General features: G+C 38.5%; 2 protein-coding genes and 1 long non-coding RNA gene across 3 annotated transcripts in view; 1 reads left to right on the forward strand and 2 right to left on the reverse strand.

Annotated features, from left to right (window-relative positions):
* Positions 1–2,568: 2,568 nt before the first annotated feature.
* On the reverse strand, positions 2,569–20,417 carry LOC138060291 (uncharacterized). Its single transcript, XM_068906034.1, has 13 exons — positions 20,138–20,417; positions 16,575–16,633; positions 15,023–15,130; positions 14,018–14,139; positions 12,173–12,247; positions 11,651–11,767; positions 10,685–10,759; positions 9,026–9,071; positions 7,286–7,414; positions 6,280–6,326; positions 5,352–5,412; positions 4,347–4,436; positions 2,569–3,795 (listed from the first exon to the last, which is right to left on the reverse strand). Exons 1-13 carry the CDS (start codon positions 20,272–20,274, stop codon positions 3,713–3,715), a joined length of 1,149 nt encoding a protein of 382 aa, XP_068762135.1. The 5' UTR covers positions 20,275–20,417; the 3' UTR covers positions 2,569–3,712.
* Positions 18,963–19,890, reverse strand: LOC138060292 (uncharacterized). The gene is made up of 2 exons (XR_011134322.1): positions 19,770–19,890; positions 18,963–19,660 (listed from the first exon to the last, which is right to left on the reverse strand). It is a non-coding gene; the product is annotated as an uncharacterized lncRNA (long non-coding RNA).
* A 1,083-nt stretch (positions 20,418–21,500) lies between the features above and the next one.
* Positions 21,501–24,692, forward strand: part of LOC138060288 (circadian locomoter output cycles protein kaput-like) — a 26,648-nt gene continuing 23,456 nt past the window's right edge. The window contains exons 1-2 of the mRNA XM_068906032.1: positions 21,501–21,625; positions 21,732–21,924. Coding sequence (XP_068762133.1) covers positions 21,842–21,924 — 83 coding nt within the window. The 5' untranslated portion in view covers positions 21,501–21,625; positions 21,732–21,841. The remainder of the gene's footprint in view (positions 21,626–21,731; positions 21,925–24,692) is intronic.

Raw genomic sequence — 24,692 nt, forward strand, 5'->3', positions numbered from 1 at the left:
CCCTTAGCGCGACACGCCCCTCTTTTTAGCGTGGGAGACAGGTGACACTTAAAGGTGCGTTCGATTGGTTAGACCTATTCCGGAATAAGAATTCGTCGAGTGAGTTAAAAAGGTATGTTTGGCGTTTTGAAGCAACAAGGATAATAAAGATATGTTCAAAATAGCGTTTTAGCAAGTGTGTTTGTGTTGCCTGTGATGTTGCTAAGAAAGTTCCTGCGTTTGGTTCAGCCAAAGGCACAAACAAAAGGGATAGAACGATCTTTGTTAAATCTGAAGTGGCGATGAAGCTTAAGTTGGAGACGTCTTCTTCAATTGGAAGGGAAACTGTAGCGCCGCGACGAGGTAAATATCCACCACTAGCCACCTCCACTTCGTTGAATAGTTGTTAATTAGTATAATTACATAGGTGATTCTTGAAAATTCTCTGCGCTGATTGTTTGCACCTGAGGTGATTATTACGCGATAATCACCTAAGCGGTTTTTTCAAAATGGCCGAAAGCCGTTTTGTGCAGGTGACAGGCGAAGAAATTATGTAATTATACTAAAACAATTATTCACCTCAGGCTCTGTGAATATCGGTGAAGAAAATAAAAACCTGCGCGAATAATTGTTAAATATTATTTCTCTCAGTTATAACATTTCAAAGTTATTCGTGAAGTTGGAGTCAAGCGGCAAACACGTTTTACTATCGGTAGAAATATACCAATCTGTGGATAGCGTTCAATCGTGCTCTGATTGGCTGCTCAAATCCCGAAGAAAAATCGTCTTTTTGTGCTATAATATCTCACTGTTGTAGTAAACACGGTTCTATGGCTAGTGGTGGATATTTACCTCTCCGCAAAATCTACCACTAGCCACTGCCAACACTTCGGTAAATAGTTAAATACACACCACTTCGCTGTGACAGGAGCTCACTAGCTACCATGAGAGAACAACTGGTAGACCCGATTTAAGCGGTTTCTTTTTTATTCCGGCCTGTCCTCCATGATTTTCATGGTTAATTTATCTGATATTAACCACCGTAAAAATTGAGCTTACGTTTGGAGCGTTAGCCCGTAGTCAGCGCGAACTGACGAAGGGCTAGCACTCCAAACGTCAGCTCGCAAATCTCGCCCTCTGTAGAGGAATCCAGGTGGCCCTCGGATTCTCCAGATCCCATGGATTCCTGATCCCAAATAATGGATCCCGGATCCCGAGTCTTCCACTCATGGGTTCCACCGAAATGGATCCTGGATTCATTGAAATCTGCTGATTCAGGATTCCATACAACGGATTCAGGATTTTACTGGATTCCGGATTCCTTCACATCAGGCGACAAATCTCTTTCACGTCTCACGGTGGATAACCTACCTCAATCGACTTGTTTATAAAACAATTTTTTTTGTTTTTCCTCCTACCGACGCAGCACCACTTTTTTTTTTTAAATTAACCTGCCACGTTAACCCTATCATTTGTCTGTTGCGCTCCTTAGCAGAGCATGCGCAATGCGCGATGTCTCCGTTTACGTCAAATTTACCTTTATCAGCCAAAAGACCGCGACGACTAGCGGCAGGCATTCTAAAGATTGTCTCCAGGCCCCAGTTGATCAAAAGGCGGATAACTATCCGCCAGTTTCAATCTCTGCTAAGATTTCTGTATTTGTCGCCCTCGTAACTGTGAATATGCACACTCTAAGAACATCTACAGTAGTTAAGGACGGTGCCTACTAATTCAAAGCTATTTTTGCGCGGTTTACTGAATATTCGGGAAAAGCAGATCTTAACAAGTGTTATTGAAATCCAAAAAGAAAATTGGGGATAACCACACATTTTTCGAAGATAATTAATCAACAATATTTGCAGAAAGCTTTAAAATACAAAGCAATGTATGGCGTTCTTTGCCAAATTGAAGCTTAATTATCTCTGAAAAATGCATGGCTACCCACCCAAATTTTCTTTTTGGATACCAAGAGCACTTGCTAAGTTCTGCTTTCTCCGCATAGTTTTGAACTGCGCAAAAATATCCCTGTATTAATAAGCACCACCGATAGGAAATCCGAGTATCTCGAGATGCGCAGAACGTATGCGCAATAACAATAGTTGGCACCGTCCTTAAAAGGTGTAAAACAAAATCTTGGTCAACGTGTCGGCAAACTTTTAACGTGAAGTATACTTTATACTACGAATAGTGACTCATCCACTGGATAAAGTTATCCGGACTATTGAGCCAGGAGGCCAGGTTGAAAAATAGAAGATGTTGGCTCCAGATCAAGGACTTCTAACGGGTATAGGAGAAGAAAATACTCAGTAAGCAAACAAGGCGAAACCAAAAGATTCAAATTCTTGGCAAACCAGAGCTCTAAACGAATGTCTAGTTTCTAAAGAAACTGTGGTGCTGCGTCGGTGGGAGCGTTAGCCCTTCGTCAGAGCAAATAGAAGGGCGAACGCTTCCAAATCTTTCAAGGTGGTAATTCGACCTTTATCAACTCGTTTTATAAAACCAAATTTTCAAACCAAAGCTTTACCTCGTAATTAGAACTCAATGAAAAGAGTTCAAGGGAAAAGGGGGATGTGATACACAACAATCAAGTTCAAAGTATGAATTTTAATTGTGCAAAATGGTCCACACCAATGTCACGTTTGCGAGAACTACATCTTTTTACCAATGAATTTTACCTTGTCTACTATTATATATCAATATTTAAGTTCACAACTACCGCTACGAACCACGTCTGCTTTTAGCAGGGACTTATTAACTGTGACTTATCGGTATTTGATACCTTATCCCATAGTTATGCATGGAGATAGTTATGAAACTGGACAAGTTCCTTTGTTTCATTTTTTTGTCCGTATTTTTGGCCTTGACCCTGCACAAAACACATCTTTTCTCGAGAAGATAACCAATCAAATCCTTCGATTAAATTATGCGCAACTAAATTGCGAACCCGTGCGAAGGGAAAACAAAAGATTGTGCAGGGTCATGGTCAATTCAACATTGTTCCCGCTTTTGAAAGTTCTAAGGTTTCATAACCAGTCCCTCAATTACCTATTATTATCCTAACAAAACAAAGTCAAATGTGACCTCAGATCTCTTAATATTCCGTTGATTCTTGCCTGTAACAATATTTTCTCTGCGCCCACTGGGTCTTCCTTTAAATAAATGTATACACCAAAGACCCGGCGGTTGCAAGGGAGCGGTTAAACGAGTATCCGACAACAGTGCAGTCGTTGAAAATATGAAGTGGAAAAAAAACAGAAAGAGAAAAGCCAGAGGGAACCTTCACAACCCCGCAAAAAGAGTTGACAATGGGGGCGGGGAAACTATTGAGGCGATGTAAGGTAGCCAGAGACCTCTTCCCTTCTACGACCAAATAAAAGCAACACTTTTTTGCTCAAATTACATACATAATACATAATACATACTTAATCGACCGCTCCCCATAGGGGCTTTTCAGGGCCAACGAAACACAACGAAACGACGGAACAGAACAACGACAACTGTTAAGAATTCCAACAGGCCGGAGGCAAACCAGTTGGCTATTTACAAGTGCAGCTGGGAAGTTGAACCAGGGACAATCAGGATCAAATTCAACGAGTGGTCAGAGCGGGTCTTGAACCCGGGATCTCCGGATCTCAAGGCCAACGCCCTAACCACTGGACCACACTGCCTCCTCAAATTCCAAGGAAGAGGGCTTTGTTCGTCATTCTGCGGGTTCCTTCTTCATTACAAGTTGCTATCCTTTAATGTAACCATAGTACTGTTCCACAAGGTGACTTATGTGAGCAAAAGCATTTCTCATGCCAACCTTTAAAAGACCTACAAAATATGAAAGACAAAAGAAATCTTCCCTTGATTTGTTTGTTTGCTGATTGCGTTATAAGTACTGCATCAAAGCATACTTCAACTTCTGCTTAAGCGAGTCTGAAATATAGTTGTCATCCATAAGGGATTGGACCCACTTTAAGAGAGAGGATGAACTGGACTTGTAAAAGACCTTCGTTCTGATTAACTGGCAGGCAATTCCGAGAACTATGACATTCAACGACTTCTAATTATTTGGCGTTGTGCCCCTAACAATATATGTACTTGTAACAGGGTGCACCCGTAAAACATGGTAAAAGTCCTCTTTGCCTAAGGACTGTTTATGATGACGAGGCTTCATACATCATTAAGTTAATAAAACTGACCATAAGCCGTTTTGAAACGAGCCGGCCACATCTGATCGGATAATTTCATGACAACCTATAGATGCGTTAAAGTAAGATGTCATGACAACCTATAAATGAGGAGAATAGGCCAGACTGCAACACGGTACACCAGTAACTCCGTGCGCTCTTCTTTGCGGATTAAGTCCAGAGTTCTCTTACCTGATTTGTAGCTACCCTCAAGCATCGTTTGCAACGATTCTTGGACGTCAATTTGAACCAGAATTGTTGCATTTGTGTGAACCATAGAATCTGCAATCAAATGGAAACGATGATTTTCTACTTTCGAGACTAGTAGGTAACTTCTTTCCAAGGGTCAATTGTCAAACGAATGTTATGAACGGCTTCTTCGTCATAACACCACTTTACTTTCCTTTATTTCAAAACTGAACAACAAAGTTATTTTCTTAGAAAAAGATTATCACAGTTATGCTAGCGGCTTAATCCAAAACAAATTAATCCTGGCTCTCAGTCCATGTTGTTTTATATGCAGTGCAGCTCAAAGATAAGCGTCCAACGCCGACGCAAAGCGCACGCACCATTTTCGCGAATACGCGTCTGCGTGTGCGCGTTCGAAACGCGTGCGTCTAGTCTTTTGTTACTCATGGCCATTAGATTTCTTTGTATTCCATTGTTCAGTCAAACAATAGTAAATGCTATTCAGACAGTACAAACAGATTCATCAGAGCAGTGCATCGACCTTGTTAGGTTGTCTCTAGATCGCATCGCACGACGCTAGACGAACATTTTAAAAAATCTACCGTACTTACTCTACTCGCAAGCTGCAAATGGTTTCTAAAGCAAAAGGATACTTTTTTTTAAGAGGTAACTGTGCGTCAAGGAATACTAGGAAGGCATTTACTATATTTGAGCTGCAGGTATGAAACGATCTAGTATGCGAAGAGTCATCACAGTGGGGCAACTGAAGCGGTTTCAAAGATGCCTTTCAGCAACATGATGGTTTTATAGCTCACTTGTAAAGCAGTGCGCAGTCATGAGCTGAAGTCTCATTCAAGCAAAGAAATATTCGGGATTTTTGAAACTGTTTCAGTTTCTGGCTTACTCCAGGTCACATCTGTAGTTCAAATATATTTAAACAACTTTCATTCATTTTCCATCAACAGTTTTCTTTTGTGAGAACGAAAATACTGTTAGTAATTCCTTCACCTTCCGTTTTAAGCGGTGATAAGACAAATCCAGATAAGCCTGCAATCACTCTGGTGAAGCCCTACAAACAAAACATAACTTGATTAGTAGTAATTAATTGTAAATTACTCAAACCACTTTCTTAGGCCCGTTTTAAACGTCGCATTTCACATGTGCCGAATCAAATGCAAATGCAAATGAGCGAAAACAATAGATTTTTCTCATTTGCATTAGATTTGGCACATGTGAAATGCGACGTTTAAAACGGGCCTTATTTTTTGAATAATAAACAGGGAATCTTGGCACTGAGTAAAGCTCCTAATAAACAGCAATGCCACAAACTCTTCTGTTAAGCATACAAGTGAAATTAATCCTTAATTGCACAAAGGCACGTTGCAATTACATGTTTATCACATAAAGGGAAAACTCATTGCGGGAAGCCAGTTCGATGCCATAACAAATGACAATCAACTCAGCTGACCCAATCAGTTCAATGAACATTTTAGCCTTAAAATTACAGCAAACACACTTTCATTGGATTAAAGTTCAATTCAATAAATCGTTGCTGTCAACAGAAATAGAAACGTGGATAAAGATTCTCTTGCAACCACGCTTGCTCTGGCTGACCAACTGTTAACCAATTGGGATTAATTAGTGATTTAAGGAAAAATCCCATCCGTGTAAGCCAATCAGATTTTGCCCTGTATGTAAGAAACGATGAAAATAATCTTGCTGCACTTCTGTAAGTCTTGCCACACCAGGGTCCAATATTACTTCATCAGTCCAGCAAAAACTGTAGCATAACTTTTATGTCGCCTAGGCCACAAGAAAAAATTCCTTGATCAAAACAAGTGTGTTGAAAAGGCTGTCAAAAGCAGCATCATTTCCAGGCTTAGGTTATGTCCAAATCCCAGAACAAGGTTGAGCATCCTCTAAATTTTAAACTTACTTGCACTGGTGGTATCTGCGAATGATTTGTAGACCACAAAACCATTCCTGTAATAACAAGACTAAATTAAGTCCAACCTGAATACCTGTCACACAACAGACAGTTAAGAACTTAAAATGTGACTAGCTTACACCACAACTTCACAAATCATGATATGCAAATCTAAGCTTAGACGCCTTTACAACAGACTTCACGAGTTGAGTGCGTGTAATTGGTTGAAAGTCATGACATATTGCTGGTTGCATGCAAAAGTCACGAGCAAAATGCATACAGTCTGAAACACCCTTAAATAAAAGCTGAAAAGCTTTACTAGTTTAATTTAACACAAATTTTTTAAACATGATTTTCATGGTTTTAATATCCAGCAACCCCAGGCCTGCATTGTGTTTTCAACTCCCTCAGCACCCATCTCTGCTATCTACCGGTTGGTTTAAAATCTGGCCTTGGCCAAACAGTAAGTACATGTAAAAGACTGAGTTCAAGCCCACATCATATCCAAGTCAAAGTTATAAATGAGTCACCGGTCAACAGTTTACCTTTCAAATTCGGGTAATGCAATCATGTGTACCGGTATTATGAGTCAAAATATTGCTACAGTTCTGGCCTCAGTCGTTCAAAAGGTGGACAGCACCATCCACCATATAAAACACTAACCAGTGGATAAACACTAGCAAAACCATTATTGAGTTATCCAGTGGATAGCGCTATCTACCCTTCGAACAACCAAAGCCTATTCTTTACAAAGTGATGCAATACCCTGGGAATTGTTATAGTTAGGGTTAGGATAGGCTGCCAAACTAGGCATTACATAATTATGCTTATTTAGCATGATCTTGTTGAGCTGCATCCTTCATAATCCATAATACAAGGAAAGGTGTACAAATTAATATTTCTTACATTTCTTATATACAAATTACTTCAAAAAACACTCTTACAGCCACAGCTGTGGTTACCCCTTGAGCTGTACCTCCACTTGTTTTGCAGTATTTGAATATACAAAACGCACCTGATGTTCCATTTCTGGTCAAGTAAGAAGGCATCCACATTCTTTCCAAACACACATCACGTGGGGATGCACTTGGAAGTGGAAGTGCAGAGTATTTGTTGTACACAATCCAAGTGTGTGGAATAGAATCTATCAACAGAAAGGGCAACTGTCATCTCGCAGAGCAAACTTTAAGCCCTTGAGAATAATCCCAGTTCTCAGCAAAACCCTTGTCCAGCTGTTCTACAAGTTTACGTTTTAATTACGCAAGGAACTTTTCTGGCCTCACTTCTAAAACGTCAAGGCATATCCCCTTGGTTTAAGACATTTAAAAAAAAACTAAAGTAGTTTTCCAAACTCTGACTCACCTAAATAAAGTTACATCTTACTTAAGTCCTTATTTAACATGAGTGGGTCCAAGCTGATTTCAATAGGAAGGGAACAGTGTGTCCTTACCCTCACCTCCCTCTGTCGGTATTCTGTTGGTATTTAAAGCTGTATTCAAGACTGTATTGTTTAGTGGAGTTGGTGTCGCTGTACCAATCCTCATTTCTTAATCCACTGACTGCTAGGAGTGAGACTTACAGGGTTGTAGCTAAGGAAAATGCATGCCGGTTGAAAAGTTAGGTGAGCCAGCTGAAAGATGGCCCAGGGGATCTGGGTCACCCCTGGGAAATTTTGAATTTGACTTGGTGCCCTCGGGTGCAATCTGAGGCTTCTGAGATACAAAAGGCAACAAGACTTTTATAAATATAATTATCTTTGATGACCTTTGCTCAAATAAAGAAACAGAATCTTCCTCCTATGTGTACTGGAGACCTGGTCATGACATCTCGTTCCCAATCTTTGGCAACGCCTCAAATGCGAGGCTACCAAGCCTCCCGAAAACAAAATTATGGTCAAGGAAAAAACGGTAAACGAGCGCTGGAAACAATATTTCATTTGAATAGGTTTACTTCTCATATCACTACCAAAACTTGAGGTAGTCAGAAATTATTTTATTCAAATCTTTTCAGGTCGACAATATATTTGATATTAAATGACAGCAAATGATTCATCTCAGAATCGTTTGTTTCCCTTTTCATACAGAACATTTGCCAGCCAAAATCCAGCTGGTGATCACCTCAGACTCAGCCAGCGAATTTCACCGGCTGCTGGCGCTTAACGACAACCCTGGACTTAACAGATTTTACTCTGTGTAACATCAGATGACTTTACTCATCAACTGGGAACATCCTTGGGTACCTGAGGAGTAATGGGTTAAATCCCCTACTTCAACTAACTGCAGCTATGCCGTCTCTCCTATCATAAACCAATACAATACAATACAATACATACTTAATTGACCGCTCCCCATAGGGGCTTTTCAGGGCCAATGAAACAATCAACAAAACAACAGAACACAACAACAACAACTGTTAAGAATCCCAACTGGCTGGAGGCAAACCAGTCGGCTATTTACAAGTGCAGCTGGGAAGTTGAACCAGGGACTACCAGGATCAAATTCAACAAGTGGTCAGAGCGGGTCTTGAACCCGGGATCTCCGGATCTCAAGGCAAGCGCCCTAACCACTGGGCCACACTGCCTCCTTAGACATGAACAGACATGAACCCATGGCCCTCAGATTAAAAGTCTGATGCTCTACCGACTGAGCTAACCGGGCAATGCCTCTTGTTTAATTTTACACCAGTCATGAAAACTACTGTGTTTATCACAGACAAAGCAAAGCCATGGAGAGAAAGACTCAGTTGAGAAAGATACCTTCTATTTTCTGAAGAACTTTTTCCCCACGAAATGGTTGGTCAAGCTGAAGAGAGAAAACAATGAGATGCCCACCCAAAGAAAATCTAATCAGTAAAACAAGGTTTCTCAAACCAACAGAAAGACAGTGCAAAAAAATGATGACAATGACTAGTGTATAATAGATAGTAATGCTGCGGTACATTTTGTTGATAGTGACAACATTCAGCAATGATAACCCGCAATGGTGTATTGAAGTCAGTGAGACTTGTTTTATGTTGAGGGAATGAAAGTATCGTTAATGCCAAAATTTAACCCGGACCACCCCCCTTTCTAGACCGTGATGAAGTGGAGGAAATGTAAACGGAAAAAAAACCAAAACTTCAGCTGATAAGCCACTTATCTGAAATTTGTGCACGATGTAAAATGAGAAAGCAAGACACAACAAACTCCCCTTGCACAAGATCATGGGAATCGAAAGATCCCTCAGATGTCTAAATTGTATGCAGAAAGAAACAAATCTGTCCAACAAATGTCTGTAGAACTGTAATCAGTGCCACAGCTTGAAACACATGGCAAGCTTAACTTAAGTCAGTTTCAATTGCATGAACCACAGCACATTTGAAAATAAAGTGTTTTACGGTTTCATCATAGTTTTCCAATCGTTCTACAAGTTTGAGTAACAAAATTTCATCACAGTTCTTGTTATGATTCTAGAATTCAACCTGAAGGAGGTGTAACTGCGCCAAACGATGAAATACGAAACTCAACTGAGTCAGATGTCAGAATTGTTTAGCGGTATTTACCTTTAGGTTTTTCATGGTGCAGTGCATTCTGATTAAATGCAACGCATTCTGGTTAAACGTGATGCATTGTGGTAAAAAGTAATGAATTCAAGAATTTGCCAGAGCTTGTTCTTGTGAAAGGATCAAAATTCAAGGATAAGTCATCGCTTCTTAATTTAAACTCATTTAATGAACTGACATAACACTGAACCTGGTTTGTGACAACAAAAACATAGCCGAAGAAAACCTCGTGCTCGATCTGGTCCTACACTGCACATGTCCGTGATAAAACTAGTTCCTAGTCCTTCTGAACACAGCTTACATACTAACCTTTTTCCTTAAATCAAGATTAAGTTTTTTAAAATTAATTTTTATTATTTATTATTATTATTATATTTATTTTTTTTAAATACAGTAACAACATAAATACAACACTTACATACATTTAAAAAAAAATTGTCCAAGATTGTAGTCAGGTAAAAGGCTTTTTCTAGTGAAGCCAAGGATAAGGGTTGCCCAATACAGCGACATTACGAGAATCATGTTACTTGGTGTCGCAAGGCATCACGAAATGAACCTAATTAACCCTGACTTTAACCCATTGACCCCTGGAAGTGACACTTGACAGATTTTACTCTCCCTAACGCGCGACTGGTCGGTGGGGGTGTCCTAAGGCATTTGAGGTGTAAATGGGTTAACCAGAAACCTAATGAAAGCATAAACACATGAAGTTCTTTTGCTTGTGACACATACGCAAACGTCCATGAATCTCTTTATGCAGCTTAATTGTTGGATATGTATGTCAAATATATGGAGTTGAAGATGGAACTACCCTCAAACAACTCCAGCTGATATCTTTGTAAGAACATGAACAAATCATTTGTGTGCCCCTTACCTTTCCTCCTTTTTGCATCGCTTGCTGGAGATAATCAAACATAATGTCTGGAGGAACTGGGACAACCCCTTGAATCTAGCAACATGAATATCACGTCATCACTTTTTGTCAAATGACCATGACAACAATGTTATAGGTATGAACCAGGCAAGGATTTTAAACAAAAGTGCAAAGATGGTTGAAATGGTCCTGAACATTCCATGATGGAACACCGACATCTTCATGCTACAGTACCTTAAGAATAACTTACACAATTTGTTGCAATAATTAATTTAAATTGACTACTTTGATCAAATGGCACTCAAAAGTCTATGCATGTAGAACAATATTCTATTGTTTCATCAAAGAGTTTTTCATGCCATTTTACCCTTCTTCCACTCCACATTAAAAATTGTATTGAAAAAAAGTGATAATATTTTGTTTCTATCGTCACTTGGGGATGTTCTACCATTGAGCTGTGGGAAACATGTGGGAGCTAAGCCATTACATGTACCCGTACATGTAAACTAGCTTCATATGACAATAATACCCTTTTCGCTATAGCAAGACAATAAACACTTAATGTCAATCCCAAGGGAAACAGTTAGTTTTGTTTTCCTGAGTGTCTTGATGTTGTCGATGGAAACAGCAGGACTCAAGGGAAAACTAATAGGCCACGTATAGCAATAATAATTATTATTGTCTTGCTATACCCAAAAGAGAACTAAACTGAAACTGTTGAAATTGCTACAAGTGCAATGCATACAGAAACTATTGTAAAGTAGAAGACAAGTATATAAAATGGGCGTCATGCCATTTAGAGTACCACCGTAGCATTAAGCAAAATCTTAATATTACTGTTAACAATAATACTGAAATTGATAAGGATGTCATAAGGATTTCACACAGCTCTTTTAAGTGTACAATTTGTAGTTTAAAATCTTGCTGCAATAATTTATTGAAAAAAATAATAAGCCATTTGGTTACTTTGACAGAGGCCTTTTCATTCTTGTTAAAGCTCAGCCGTGATATTGTCACTCCATTTTTACAATCAGGTTTCTTCCAGTCTTGACATGTAATGGTATTACAAAGATTTGTCCACTGCTGCAATGCAAAACCACACACAAAAAAAGTCAAATCATTCAGTTTTCTGTGAAGCAGACAATATAATGCAATCAATTCAAAACTTGATTTCACAAGTTCTCTTCTATCTAAAGTGCTGCTTTGTGTGGTCAAAGATACTCTTCCTTTCATGTGAAAGCTACAACTTAAGTTTATTTTGTGATCAATTTTCTTTTACTTTTTCATGATTTCATTTCTTTTTTTAACGTGACATTATAAAAAAAACTGTATAACCAGCCAAGGTTTAGAACAACTCCTGTGGAAAATCTACCCTAAGTAATTGTGGCCTGGAAATGCTCTAAGGCAGTAACATTTTGAGCTGGAAATTGGTCAAGGAATTGGCTACCTTTAGCCTCTCCTCTTAGAGTCACACCAAGTGCAGTTTACCTCCATCCTTTGCAGCGGATCTAGCCCAATGTTTTCCTTCAGTATGTTCATTCCCTTCCTGGCATCTTTTCTGCACTGGATTAAGAGAACAGAAATTACCCCTAGCCTGTGCATACAAAAAACCTTTTTGCAGTACATGTACATCCTTTATTTATCATGCTGTCGTAATTAAGTAAAGTACGATCATCCGGGTGAGTGTATTCCTGAGAAGGACTGTTACAGATGACATTGACTGACATTTCAACAACCTGAGCAGAAGTCATCTGAAGTCAGAGTCAAGTGATTTGTGTTCTGTCAGTAGATACTATTTGAGTGAACAAAGACGAGTGACGAGGATCGGTGATATCAACAATAAAATTGCTGAACGCCATCTACAGACAAACTATAGATTTGACTGGCTGAATGTGTTACCTACAGCACTAACTACAGATTGAACTCAAAAGCTGGTTCACTAACTTAGAACAGACACCAAGAAATGAATGTCTACAACTTCCCACACCCTAAAAATGACTTATCAATGACATCAACAACAGACAGTACTGCTGACATATTCTATGATACACGTACAGACCTTAGACCTACAGATGGATTGCAATGCATCAATCACAGTTTAGTCTTCACAGACAATTACAGTACATCTTGGCTCAACTGACAGTTGACCAATAACATCACGAATATTAGTTGACCAATGACATCTACAACCGAAGTTTTCATAGTATCTACAGTGTACAAACGTTAGGCAAATCACTTGACTCTGAAGATGAGTTCTGCTCAGGTGGTCAAAACGTCAGTCATTATCATCTCCAAGGGTCCTTCTATTATGATATGACTCCTGGGTTCAAACCATTTACGAATTTATCGTGCTTTCTTAACCCCTAGCTGCTGTCTAACTTATTGTGCACATTATTCGATTGAACTACCGACAAATGTATTGTACAATGAAACTTCTATCACCTTTGTATAGAACAAACATACTATAGGTTTGTGTTGCCTCACTGACTCCAGTGTCTCAAGAAAGCAAACAATTACTTTCTTTTTTTTTTTTCTGTTTTAAAGACATAGCCAACAGTATTTTTGCATAGCTTACCTAATTCTCTTAAATGAAGCTCAAATCAAAGAAAAAAATCACAAGGCAATGTTCTTAAGTTCTATTCTAGGCCACTTGCACAAATTTCAGCCAAATTTGAGCAAAAAATAATAACGACCAAAAATTTGATACTGGTTACTTACATGCATGCCCTTGGTATTTCAATTATTTACCAATAATCCAAATGATGTGATAATAAATAATTATTACGTATATATATGTTATTCACCGGCCGGGAGGTCCGTATTGGGAAAAACTGTGCCCGAGGTCTTGAGTACGGCCCGAGGCCGTAGGCCGAGGGCCGTACTCGAGACAGAGGGCACAGTTTTTCCCAATACGGACCGACCAAGGCCGGTGAATAACGTTTTTATTTATTTCTAAATTCTATTCTTAGAAGGTAGGAGAAACTATTAAGAAAAACTCTAAAAGTCATGTTTTAATTTTACGCATTGTTGGGTAATAAAATTCGCTTTCACTGGACGGTAATAGCTTTCGTCAGAATCCATTGTTTTTTATGAGAAAGTTGAACAATAACACTGCTCTATTGCAAAAAAACAATTAAGACACATTGAAACTTCGCTCTTTCAATTCGCAAGTTCACTCTGCGCTTAGCGTAGTTGGTTACCATGACCGTGGTCAGGAGATAGGAAAATACTGCCCGCTCCCGGAACCAATCAGATTGCAGGATTCTCAGGATACCGCCCGCTCACGATCAAAGAAATAAATAAACTGCAATATTGTTCTTCACAAATACCCACCTTTCTGTCTAGCCTTTGTCTAACACTTTTCCTTTTCTTTTCAAATTTCTCTTGAGGTTCTGCTTGACACTCTGTTGCTGTATTTAACACTTCCATCCACATGAGCTTATCTTCTAAGCTCTCTACCAATTGTAAGACACAAATAATTTGGCAGATTTAAAGTCACAGGACATTGTGTTGCCAACACTGAAACAACCCTTAGAAGCCCTTTCCTAATGCAAAACTCAGTACCCAAACAACACTTCAGCACAGCTTTTAGGTCTGAGATTAGTCTTAATAAAAGGATGGGGTTCTTCCCATATTAGGGAGCTCACACGTGTGTGTTTTTGAGAAATGCACAGCAACCAGAAGAGATCTGTTTTCCCTTTTGACTTGTTTTCACACAACCACATTTACATTTCTAAATATTTTTTCTCCATTAGAGATGATAAGTATAAAAATCTGGGAGACATAACTTCCCTGGCAAGCAAAATGTTCCCTTCCGGTTGCAGTCTGCGTCTCAAAAACATGCGTGCTTAAGCTCCCTATAAAGTGAAAGAATGATCCCTAAATAAATGTGACCTTGACCATAAAAATTAATAACTTTGCTGCAAAAAGACAAAACAAAAACAAAAAACACTTACAGCTTGGCTTTTTAGTTCATTTTAGAATAAATATAAGTGATACAAAAATAGAACAACGTTTTGATGACTCCATGTCATCATTATCAATTTCAAAGTACGCAGTCAGGGGGTCGTTCTATTTTAAATTTATATCGCTTATATTTATTCTAAAGTGCTTCACGAAAGCTTTTTAGTTCAGAAAGTAATTTTTATGATACCAAAATTAATCATTCAATTAACTCTTTTAATCCCAAAGTGTTCCCCATTGACAACTAGAATCTTATTTAATCTTCTAGTTTTCCCTACTAGGCCAGTGAAATAGGGTTCTCAATTTCCTTGAAGCAAAAGCATGGTGATTTGCATACTCAGAAGATCAAACTGAGCCCTTTTAGCTGATGCATACCACAACTGATGTAGTAAGTCCTTTTAGCAAAGTTATCAAACATTGGACCAAGAGCAAAACAGTTTGGTTTCTTTTTTCTCTCTCCTTCTTCAAGCTCCCGAGCAGCATCTGAAAAAAAGTAAATAAAATTCTGCAAAATAAGTTTAGGAAAATTTCCATATTTAACACTGTCACTAATACCACAAGATGAGCTATGATAGCAACCAAACATTTTGGCCAAAACATATTCAATTTCTTAAGATTGCTTTACATGCTAGAAATACATTTCACTATGAAAACACTGAAAGACTATACAAAATAATATAATCTTTGGGATGCAGATTGTTGAAATCTGGCCTCAGAATTGGTAATGGTAATGAATCTGATCCAATCAATTTGCCAACCCACCCATTGGTCCATGAGTTGGCCGACACATCACCAACACCTGACCAATGCGTTGGCCAACAAGCAACAATGTGAAAACAGTAACTGTTATATAGTCCATACTGAAAGACCCTTGGAGGATGCACAATACATTTCTTCAAAATTCTCCGTGAAATAACTGAAGTCTACTGAAGAATCAGCCAAATCTCTAAACACTTCGGAAAGCCACCATCTAACTTAGAGTGAATAACCAAATAGACTTCAAACTGTTCCCTCCCTAAGCATTACCCTGTGAAAATGAGGTCCAGTGGCTTCCCAGGAAGGGGGCAAGAGGGGGGGGGGGGGGGGGAAGGCACGCACGCAAGGGGTTCGCCCAGTTTTGCACCGTGAACATGTGATCGTGCTGGACATCAAAATGGACGATAGTGAGTAGAACGTTCTGTGGCCATTTCAATTCCACAACCATTTAATCAACTTTTGACCATAGGAAAATGCTCATATCTTGATTAAGTTTCAACCAACTTCAAAAGAGTCAACTCTACAGTACAGTTCTATTTGTATGTGAATGCATGGTTTCATCACAACTGTTAACTGCTGTTTGTTCCTCTCTGTGTAATCAATAATTCTTATCTTGACAATCATTCAGTTACGGAGAGAAATGCTTAGCAAACGGTTGAAGGTTTCAACGTATACTCACCATCGTCCATTTTGAAACCCACCGCAATCACATTGTTAATGGTGCAAAGCTGGGCATTCCAGGGGCATTCCCTTATTAGCCACTGGACAAAAAAATTCTTTAAAAGAATTGTGGGCCACAGGCTGCAACTGGGCCATGGCTCACTGGGCCAAAGGCTTGTGTTTAGCAAAAGAAGGTAAAAAAGCTACAGTGTACGTTAGAAAATTATAATACTGTTCACTAACATGCTAATGACACACCACCCGTACCACAACATTACTGATCTATGATTATGGGATATGTGTAGGCCGACAGTCATCCAACAGTCGACCAACAGTTGGTTGTCTTTCAACTATCACATTGGCCAACACATTCGTTGCTCAACACATTGGTTGAATCGGATTTGTTACTATAGAAAATGTTGCTGAAGTACATCTATATACAATTTGCACCATATGACACTGTTACTGATGAGTAGAATGTGCAATACAAAATAAACAACAAACTTCTTACAAGTAGAATCAAGCTCTATTCTTCCAGCAGGTTGATCTGAGGGAATGTCATCCAGTTTCCTGAACAAAATGTAATTAGTTGTCAATATTAATTTTATTGATAGACTTTGGTACAGTATTCTAGAAGAATACGTAGTCATCCTTGTCCTCCGATCTAAAGGTCCCTAATATTGTTATTGTAATGGTGTTCCGACACTTTTCTACACCAGAATGTCAAGAACGTTTTGAATTGAATAAGGAGTTCCTTAAGTTAATTAACCAAGTGCTTGATACAATTTCTCTTCTTTAAGAGGACAGAGGTCCTTTTGAATCTCTGTTCTCATCCATTTCAAAATTGACCAGACTAAACATACTGAAATTACACACGTCAATGAGGTTAAAACTTTATTGTTAAATCTTTTATTGTCAAACTATCGTTTTTGTGAATATTACAACATTTCAATATTATTATTTTCAAAAACTGATTAATAATTCATGAATCTAACAACCTACCAAGACACATATAAAAGGTCAAAGGTCATGTGCATGACCTTTAAATCCAATAAAACACTCCTCATTGGATTTCTTTGTATAAACTTTAGAATGGCAATGATACCTGGCTTGTTTTTCTTGTATGCTAATATCTTCCTCTCACATTTTGCACCATGGTCTGGATTTCAGAGAGACACGCTTTTGTGGAATGTTTTGAAACCGTTCAATAAACTTGCTTGTTGTGTTTTATCAGGTCAAAAACCACTCGGCAAAACAAGATAAAACAGTCTCCCACTCGTTTATTAAACAGAACGTTACTGTTGCTATTATTAATATTATTGCATTTGAGGAGAACGCATTCTAATCGTGTCAGTTCCACGGCATGTCCCTCTGGTATTGATCGTGATGCGAAACTATTTCAGAGTTTGGATGCCATTGTTCTGGCACAAGTAATGACAAGTAACCTTGATCTCATGTGATAGCATTATGGCTCATCCAAGGGAAGTTGGGGTTACTACCTGGATGGGTGACCTGGGCTGTATAGACTGGGGAGTCACAAGGGCTGTAGCTAAGAATAAATTCATCCCGTTGAAGGTTCTATTGAGGCGGTTTCTGCTCTTGAGCATCAATGGACCTGGTAACAAGATTGTTCCAAGTGTCTCACAATACCCGGCACGCATAACGCTACTAAAAAGAATGCTTTTCTTTCATTTCCAGTATTGATAAATCCTAGTGATAATTCCATAGAAGTAGACAGGCAGATATTCAATTTTTTGTTAACACATCGAATGACTATTAAACTTTGTAGAGAATATTTGGCAATTGTTGCGATCATTTCGATCAAAGGCCAAAATTCAGCCAATTTTCACCCGTAGCTGGCACTTAGCGACATCCCTGAGTCACGCCATTTGGCTATCTACCAAGAAAGGCTTTTGATATACCAGAAAACAGATACTGCATTATAACACATGTACATTTGTATTCCACAGCTGGCTTTAATAAAATTATTAGCAACAAGATAACAGTCAAAGAACTTTTATAAAATAATTAGGAAAGTATGCACACTCTCATTGGTCAATAGCTGTGTTTAGATGAGAGTATGGAAACACGGCTGAATTTTGATTGGTTATATATTGTCAGACGTGCGCTTTGATTGGCTGGTAGGAAATATGGACGTGTATCAAGAAAATCTTTTTCAATCAAGAAGTAAAAAAAACCCAGCATTTTCCTTCCTCTTTGAGAAATATTTCATAAAAGCAATAGCAGACTTTTTTCCATGTTTCCATAGCCTCATCTAAACACTTGGGGGAGTTGAGAGAATTCTCGACAGTTATGCAAACCTGAGACGCAGTCGAGGGTTTGCATAACTGTCTTGAAACACAGAAAACCTCCTTTATCGCTTAATTAATTAAATAGTGTAATTCCTTCATTACTGAATGAATACTTGAAAAGGGCACAAAAGGATTCTCCCCAAAACATACAACTACTTCTAAATGCCCCGTGAATGACAAAACAGGAATTGAATGCACCTCACTAATTCTTGATTACTGCTAGTTATCAATCAAGCAGAGAAAACCTCTTTATGAAATACGATAATGCTTGAAAAGCACCTTTAAGGGCAACAGTCACAGCCATTTGGTGATTGGACATCACATTAGACCACTACCTAAAATTTATCGGACATTACAGTACTTTGAATGTTTTGGTCAGGCTTGTCCAAGGACTGTGGAAAGTAATGTTTACTGATTCAGTAATTCAGTAATTCAGCCATGGCAAACTGTACATGAATCCCCACTGAGACCTGCGTCTACTACTGTTACAATCCTCAAATGGCGTGGATGTCTAAAAGGCATCTGTATAAAATTATGTAACGGGGAAATGTGAAGTACCCGTACAAACAAAGCAGCAAAAGGGCTCGTTGAGACACACACTTGGGTGAATATATATATTTTTGCAACATTCAAAAATGACTTACTCTAGACAACAGCTCTAAGGCAAAAAGAGTTAAAAGCAATATTGATGACATGAATGCATCATAGAAAAAAATATAACTAATATAACAGGTGTGTTCAAATTGCCCAGCTACATGTTCTGTTCTGTATTTTTTATATTATACTGAGCAGATGTTTGTTAAAAAAAACTTGGATTCTTAAGTCAATTGGGGCCAAATTCTTTGGAGTGACCTGTCTCAAATATACACAACAACAAAGACAAGCAATAATAATAATAATAATCGTTCCTGTAAAGTCTCTTTTTATGTAAAAGCTGCAGGATCTTGCAAACGACAAATCTGCTCTGTCATCATGACAATCGCGCAGTTACCTTCAAGTTCAGAATAATTCACATTATGACTACTCTCTACCTTTTTCTTTGAAATCAAGTAAAAAGTGAAAACATTTTTGGTAAATTTAGTAAATTATGCTTAGTCATGTTTCATTCCCCACAGGTAAAAAGTGACATAATTTCTCACAATGAACTAAAATTAAAGCTGTCAATATATATATATATTTTCCTATAATTTCTTATGTAAATCTTCACGTTTAAATAAGCTTAACTTTTTCTCAAGTTTGATTTTGTTTCTCTTTCAGTCTTTTCTTCATGGTCACATTCAAGTCCCTTAAATAAACAAAGGAGAGCAGGTCTATTTGGGAGATGTACCCATCATTTATAACCAAGAATAAACGATTTGTGTCTCCTAAAGTTGTATTTTGATCAATCCTGTTACCACGAATCGTCGTTCCATACATTCTCGCCCTCTGCGATATCTTTTACCCCCCAAATGGCGGATGTAGTTTCCTCAAAGCAAAATCTTGTGCTGTTTTGGGGCCACCTTCCATCATTTCAAATTATTTTGAATTCACAAAGCGATTGTTATCAAATCGTTATGTCAACACCGACAGCGTGTCTGCAGCCCATATCCATGAAAGTCGTAGGAAAAGTCCAAAGTCTACCCAGTACCAAAAACTTTGTCACGATCCCATCACGTTTTTCATTAATATTAATTCATCTTATGACAATATACCAGACTTCTAAAATCGCCTAACATATTTCATTAGTATTTGTTTATAATACGGCTTTAAAGTCTCCTCTAACCTGTAATAAGACCAAAATGTTCCATTGGGGCTTCTAGAAAGGCGACACCACCGCTTTCTCCAGTTCGTTTGACCCAATACGGCTTGACCGCTCTCTTTAATTGCCCAGCCTTCTTTGATAACAAACTCCTCTTCCATGGAAATGGCAATCAAACGCTACTAATGCAAGTAAATAGTTCCAGCATAAGCTTCCATTACGAGTGTGGAGATTGTTTCAGAGGGCAGAAGTGCCCGTGACCAGCTTCTTTCACTCTGTTGGCCATTTTGAAAAATACCCAGAAGTCATTTCACCCGAACTCTTGAAACTGACACCTCGCCAAATGAAAACAAAATTCAGGAAATGGCGAAAAGGAAATCCTCATTTTCATTGTTAACTGCTAGAAAGTCAACAAAACAAAATATTTATTGAGTTGCCGCCATGTATTTAGTGTCAAGAGGGGAAAATATCTCTCTCGGAAGTCGAGCTCGCTCGCTGTATGTTCACGTGTGAAATACATCGAAGCACACAATTAATCCTGGGTGACATTAATACAGGAGTGACTTGCATTATGCATTTGTAAAACGGCTCTTAGACCGCCTGTGCTGCGAAGTTTAACACTATTAAGATCCTAACCGTTCCGGAAACGGGACAGTTGGGGAAAATTTAGTATCGCACAAGAAAGTACTTGTGTCGGAAAACGTGAAATAAGCCCAGTTCTCTTTTAGCAGAGTTACGTAATAAGGAACTTCATGCAGCCCTCTCTTTGTTCCTTGTCTCGTTGTTTCGCTCCCGATCTGAATTAACCTTTCAAGAGGCGGGGGCATCGCATGGCATCGAGTTCATAAAAAGCTTTTAATCAATTCGCATTGTACATGTTATGTCCTAAGACTCCTAAAAAAAACGAATCATCACCAAAATCCCTGACTACAACTTACAAGACAATACATACTTAATTGACCGCTCCCCATAGGGGCTTTTCGGGGCCAATGAAACACAATTAACGAAACGACGAACAGAACAACATCAACAACTGTTGAGAATCCCAACTGGCCGGAGGCAAACCAGTTGGTTATTTACAAGTGCAGGTGGGAAGTTGAGCCAGGGACTACCAGGAACAAATTCAACGAGTGGTCAGAGCGGGATATCCGGCAAGCGCCCTAGCCACTGGGTCACACTGCCTCCTACTTGGGTATTTGTCTTGCATTGTTTCCCTTCTTGCATGGATTCCATTCTTCTATCACATTGTAGCAGTTGTTTTTTACGCAATTACCATGCTTAAGCAACTTTCGTGACCAGAAAACTTAATCAGTTTCGGAACACAACGGAACCATTGTCTTCGCGACCAGACCCAGTCTATGCGACCGCGCTATCAATACAAGGGTATCACGCACTTGGCTCGAGGGAAGCGCAGTGGGGTTCCAAAGTTCCAAAGACCTCAGCTCTTAGTCAGATGTGGCTACCAACTCTCGGATTGAAAGCTCTAGCGGAACGAATTTGGCCCTAGTTGAGGTAGATTGAAACGGATACTGACAATTAACTGTATAACGTGAAGTGTGAAGTTTTTCTCTTTGGAAAAAAGCGGACAATACGCATCTATTTGTTATTTTCGACACAGCTCGCGAAACATGGCGACGTGAAGAATTCTGTTAACGTTAAGGAGTTCCATACAAAGGAAGAACGCTTTTGGTGTTGACCTTTTTAAGATTTTCGATAGAAGGCAAGAAAATGAAAGCCACTAGCACCCAAAACTCGTCCGGGAAGGACAGAAAACGGAAAAATTGCGCCGAGCAAGTCGACGATCACGAACGGTAAGCTTATATTCGGTGAAGGTGTTACTTCTAGTAACTGAACTTCACAATGCATTACCAAACACGCAATATATAAATAGAATTCATTATTCTGCAAGCATTTGCGGTTGCTTCATTGCAATCAATGGTTGCAGCGCCTTTTACTTTAATATGCTTCCAAAGATGTTTTGATCGAGAAAATTTCAGATCAAAAGCATGATTTAATTCCTTGTTGGTTTACAGTCGGATATTACGTTTTTTTTTCCGTGGAGACTGAGTTTTTAAGATTACTGTCTGTAAGCCGCCAGTGGTTTCGAATGTGAAAATGTGAACAAGTTTGCTACTGTTAGCGATCATAAACTACGATGCGTATGTTTTCGTCAAAATTATGTTACATCCATCACTGTTTTTTGGTTGTCAAATATTTAATACGCTCTGCTGGTTGCTTTGTGAGTTGAGCCTGTAATCGAAAACTCGATCTTTTTTTTGTGAAGCACTCGCGTGTATTATAGTTTGGATTGTGTAGGTTTAATTCGCTTTTCATTATTTATTGGCCGGGAAAATTATTATGCTTCATTTCGAGACGTGACATGGTTAGAAAACCGGCAAGCAATCGAGAGAGGGGAAAAAATCCGATGGCAAGACGCCGGTTTTCGCGTCTGACTAAAGTTTATTTAAGGAATATTATCTCTTACATGTTAGATTGTTTTCCGCCGCAGCGGAAATGGGCAGGAAAATTAATGATAAGGCTCTCTTCGCATACTTTTTGAATTTCAGTCGATTCCTCCTAATTTTGATCTCCAACGTCGCTGGCAGAATTAAGCCTTCTCGTGAGACCCGCATACGTCGTTGTAGGACATCCGCACGAATTGACACGTTTCAATAATAAGCTTAAAGTTGTGTCACTAAAAGCTTGTCTTTTACCAGTATGGTACCAATGAATTGGTGCATTTTAAACTTTGTCTCCAGTCGTGAAATTGAGGATATAATCCCGGCTGAATTTGTAACGATTTTGGCTTGTATTGTTCAGCTGATTTTCCTCGTGAGGTTATTTTTAGCCACTGTATCGCAGATTTCATGCTCAAAATTCTGTAACTTGGTCATTGTTAAAATGTTCCTACCGCGCTGTAAAGCTGGAGTCATCAGTTCAAAACTGCGGCTGATAGCGAATTCTCTTTTGGGGAATAATCTGTCAAGTTATTTAGAGAAATAATATTTTTCTTAACTAAAAACCTGTTTGGACTGGAAATAGTACTTTCAATACGATGTCATTGAAGGAGGTGTCAGGTTTAGATTTTAAAGCTTTCCAGGGAGGTGAAAAGAGCTTTAACTGAGATTAAGGTTTTTAGAAAAACAGTGCTATCTTCTACCGGTTATTTGTTCGACGTTTAACTTTGAGTGGTGCAATGCTTTTGTCAAACTAAGAATAAAATTGCCTCTTAACATATAGAGGGTCGGTGAGTGATCACTGTTCCATAAACTTAACTGAGTATGGAAACGTTTGATTCTCATGTACTTCAGAACTTGTGTGTCCGAAATGGGAGATTGCCGTTGCATTTTAGTGGACAAATCTACAGAACAATTCACTGATAATCTTTTAATTATGTAGAGATATTAAGTTGCTAATTAGATTACAGAATGGAAAGAATTCCTTTGACTAAATATACAGCCGGTTCTTGATGGTGTATTTTTAGATTGTATCAGGCCAAAGTGGGAAGTTTTGTAGATTTTGCACCACAAATTAAGGTGCTGTAAAAATGCCTTGTGTAAATTATATGAAAAGGGTGAAATGGTTGTCTTGACTCCGTTGCCCAATTTTACCACCCCTGTCTAGTATTGAGACAAGGGGGTAAAATAGTCATGTCTGTTACGTTAGTGTACATTAATGAAATTTGTAACATGAAAGGGTGAATCACTTAAATGTCGTAAGGATTCTAGTCAGAGTAAAAGAAGCAGTGCTTATGAGAAGGGGCAATTTTAAAAAGATTCCAGATTACTGGTATAGTAGTTCATTAGTTTATCAGCTCAGGTTATTGATGATTTTTTTATGAAAAGCAAATATCAAGGGATTTAGAAAGCCAAAGGTTTGATCTTTAATGACATCAAAAGCAAATAAGAAGTAATCAGGTTTCAGTCTTATCAGTCCCTTCCTTTACCGAAGTTCAAGATCATCTGAAAATGGAAGATGTCATGCATCTGGTCCCCCCTTAAAAAAACACCGTTCACTGTTTTAAGGAGAAAAGAATCAAATTGTATAACATTGAAGCACTGTTTCTTTCTGATCCGTTGTGCCACCTCCAGGGAGTTGGATTAAAAATCCATAGCATTAATAATTTTGTTGACCATTGTTCACATAATGGCAGTTTCAACCTAATGTTTTCGAGCATTGAGTAATACGCTTGAATTTGTGTTTGAGGATCTGGTTTTCAATTATAATCTCTCTGAATCAAAGCTTGTATCAACAGAAATTACCTCAGTACTTTCTCATCATTTTTTAATGTTTCACAATAATTGATTTTTTATAGTAGATCAACTACATGTGTGATCATCTGGAAGAATCATTTAGACTATGTTCCAATCTTTGTTCAGTACAGCTGCTTATTTTATTATTGCATCGAATGTTGTTGTTTTGATGCAATTAATAAGATTAAATTTTAAATTGAACCCCATATTAAAAGTGCAACCAAACTTTGAACTTAAGGCAATTTGCAACTGAATTGATATACATTTCCCTTTAATTGACCAATTAGACAGATAATTCAATAATTGGATTGGTGAATATGTATTCT

Source organism: Montipora capricornis, chromosome 8 (genome assembly GCF_036669925.1).
Source record: "Montipora capricornis isolate CH-2021 chromosome 8, ASM3666992v2, whole genome shotgun sequence".
In the NCBI taxonomy this organism is placed as follows: Eukaryota; Metazoa; Cnidaria; class Anthozoa; order Scleractinia; family Acroporidae; genus Montipora; species Montipora capricornis.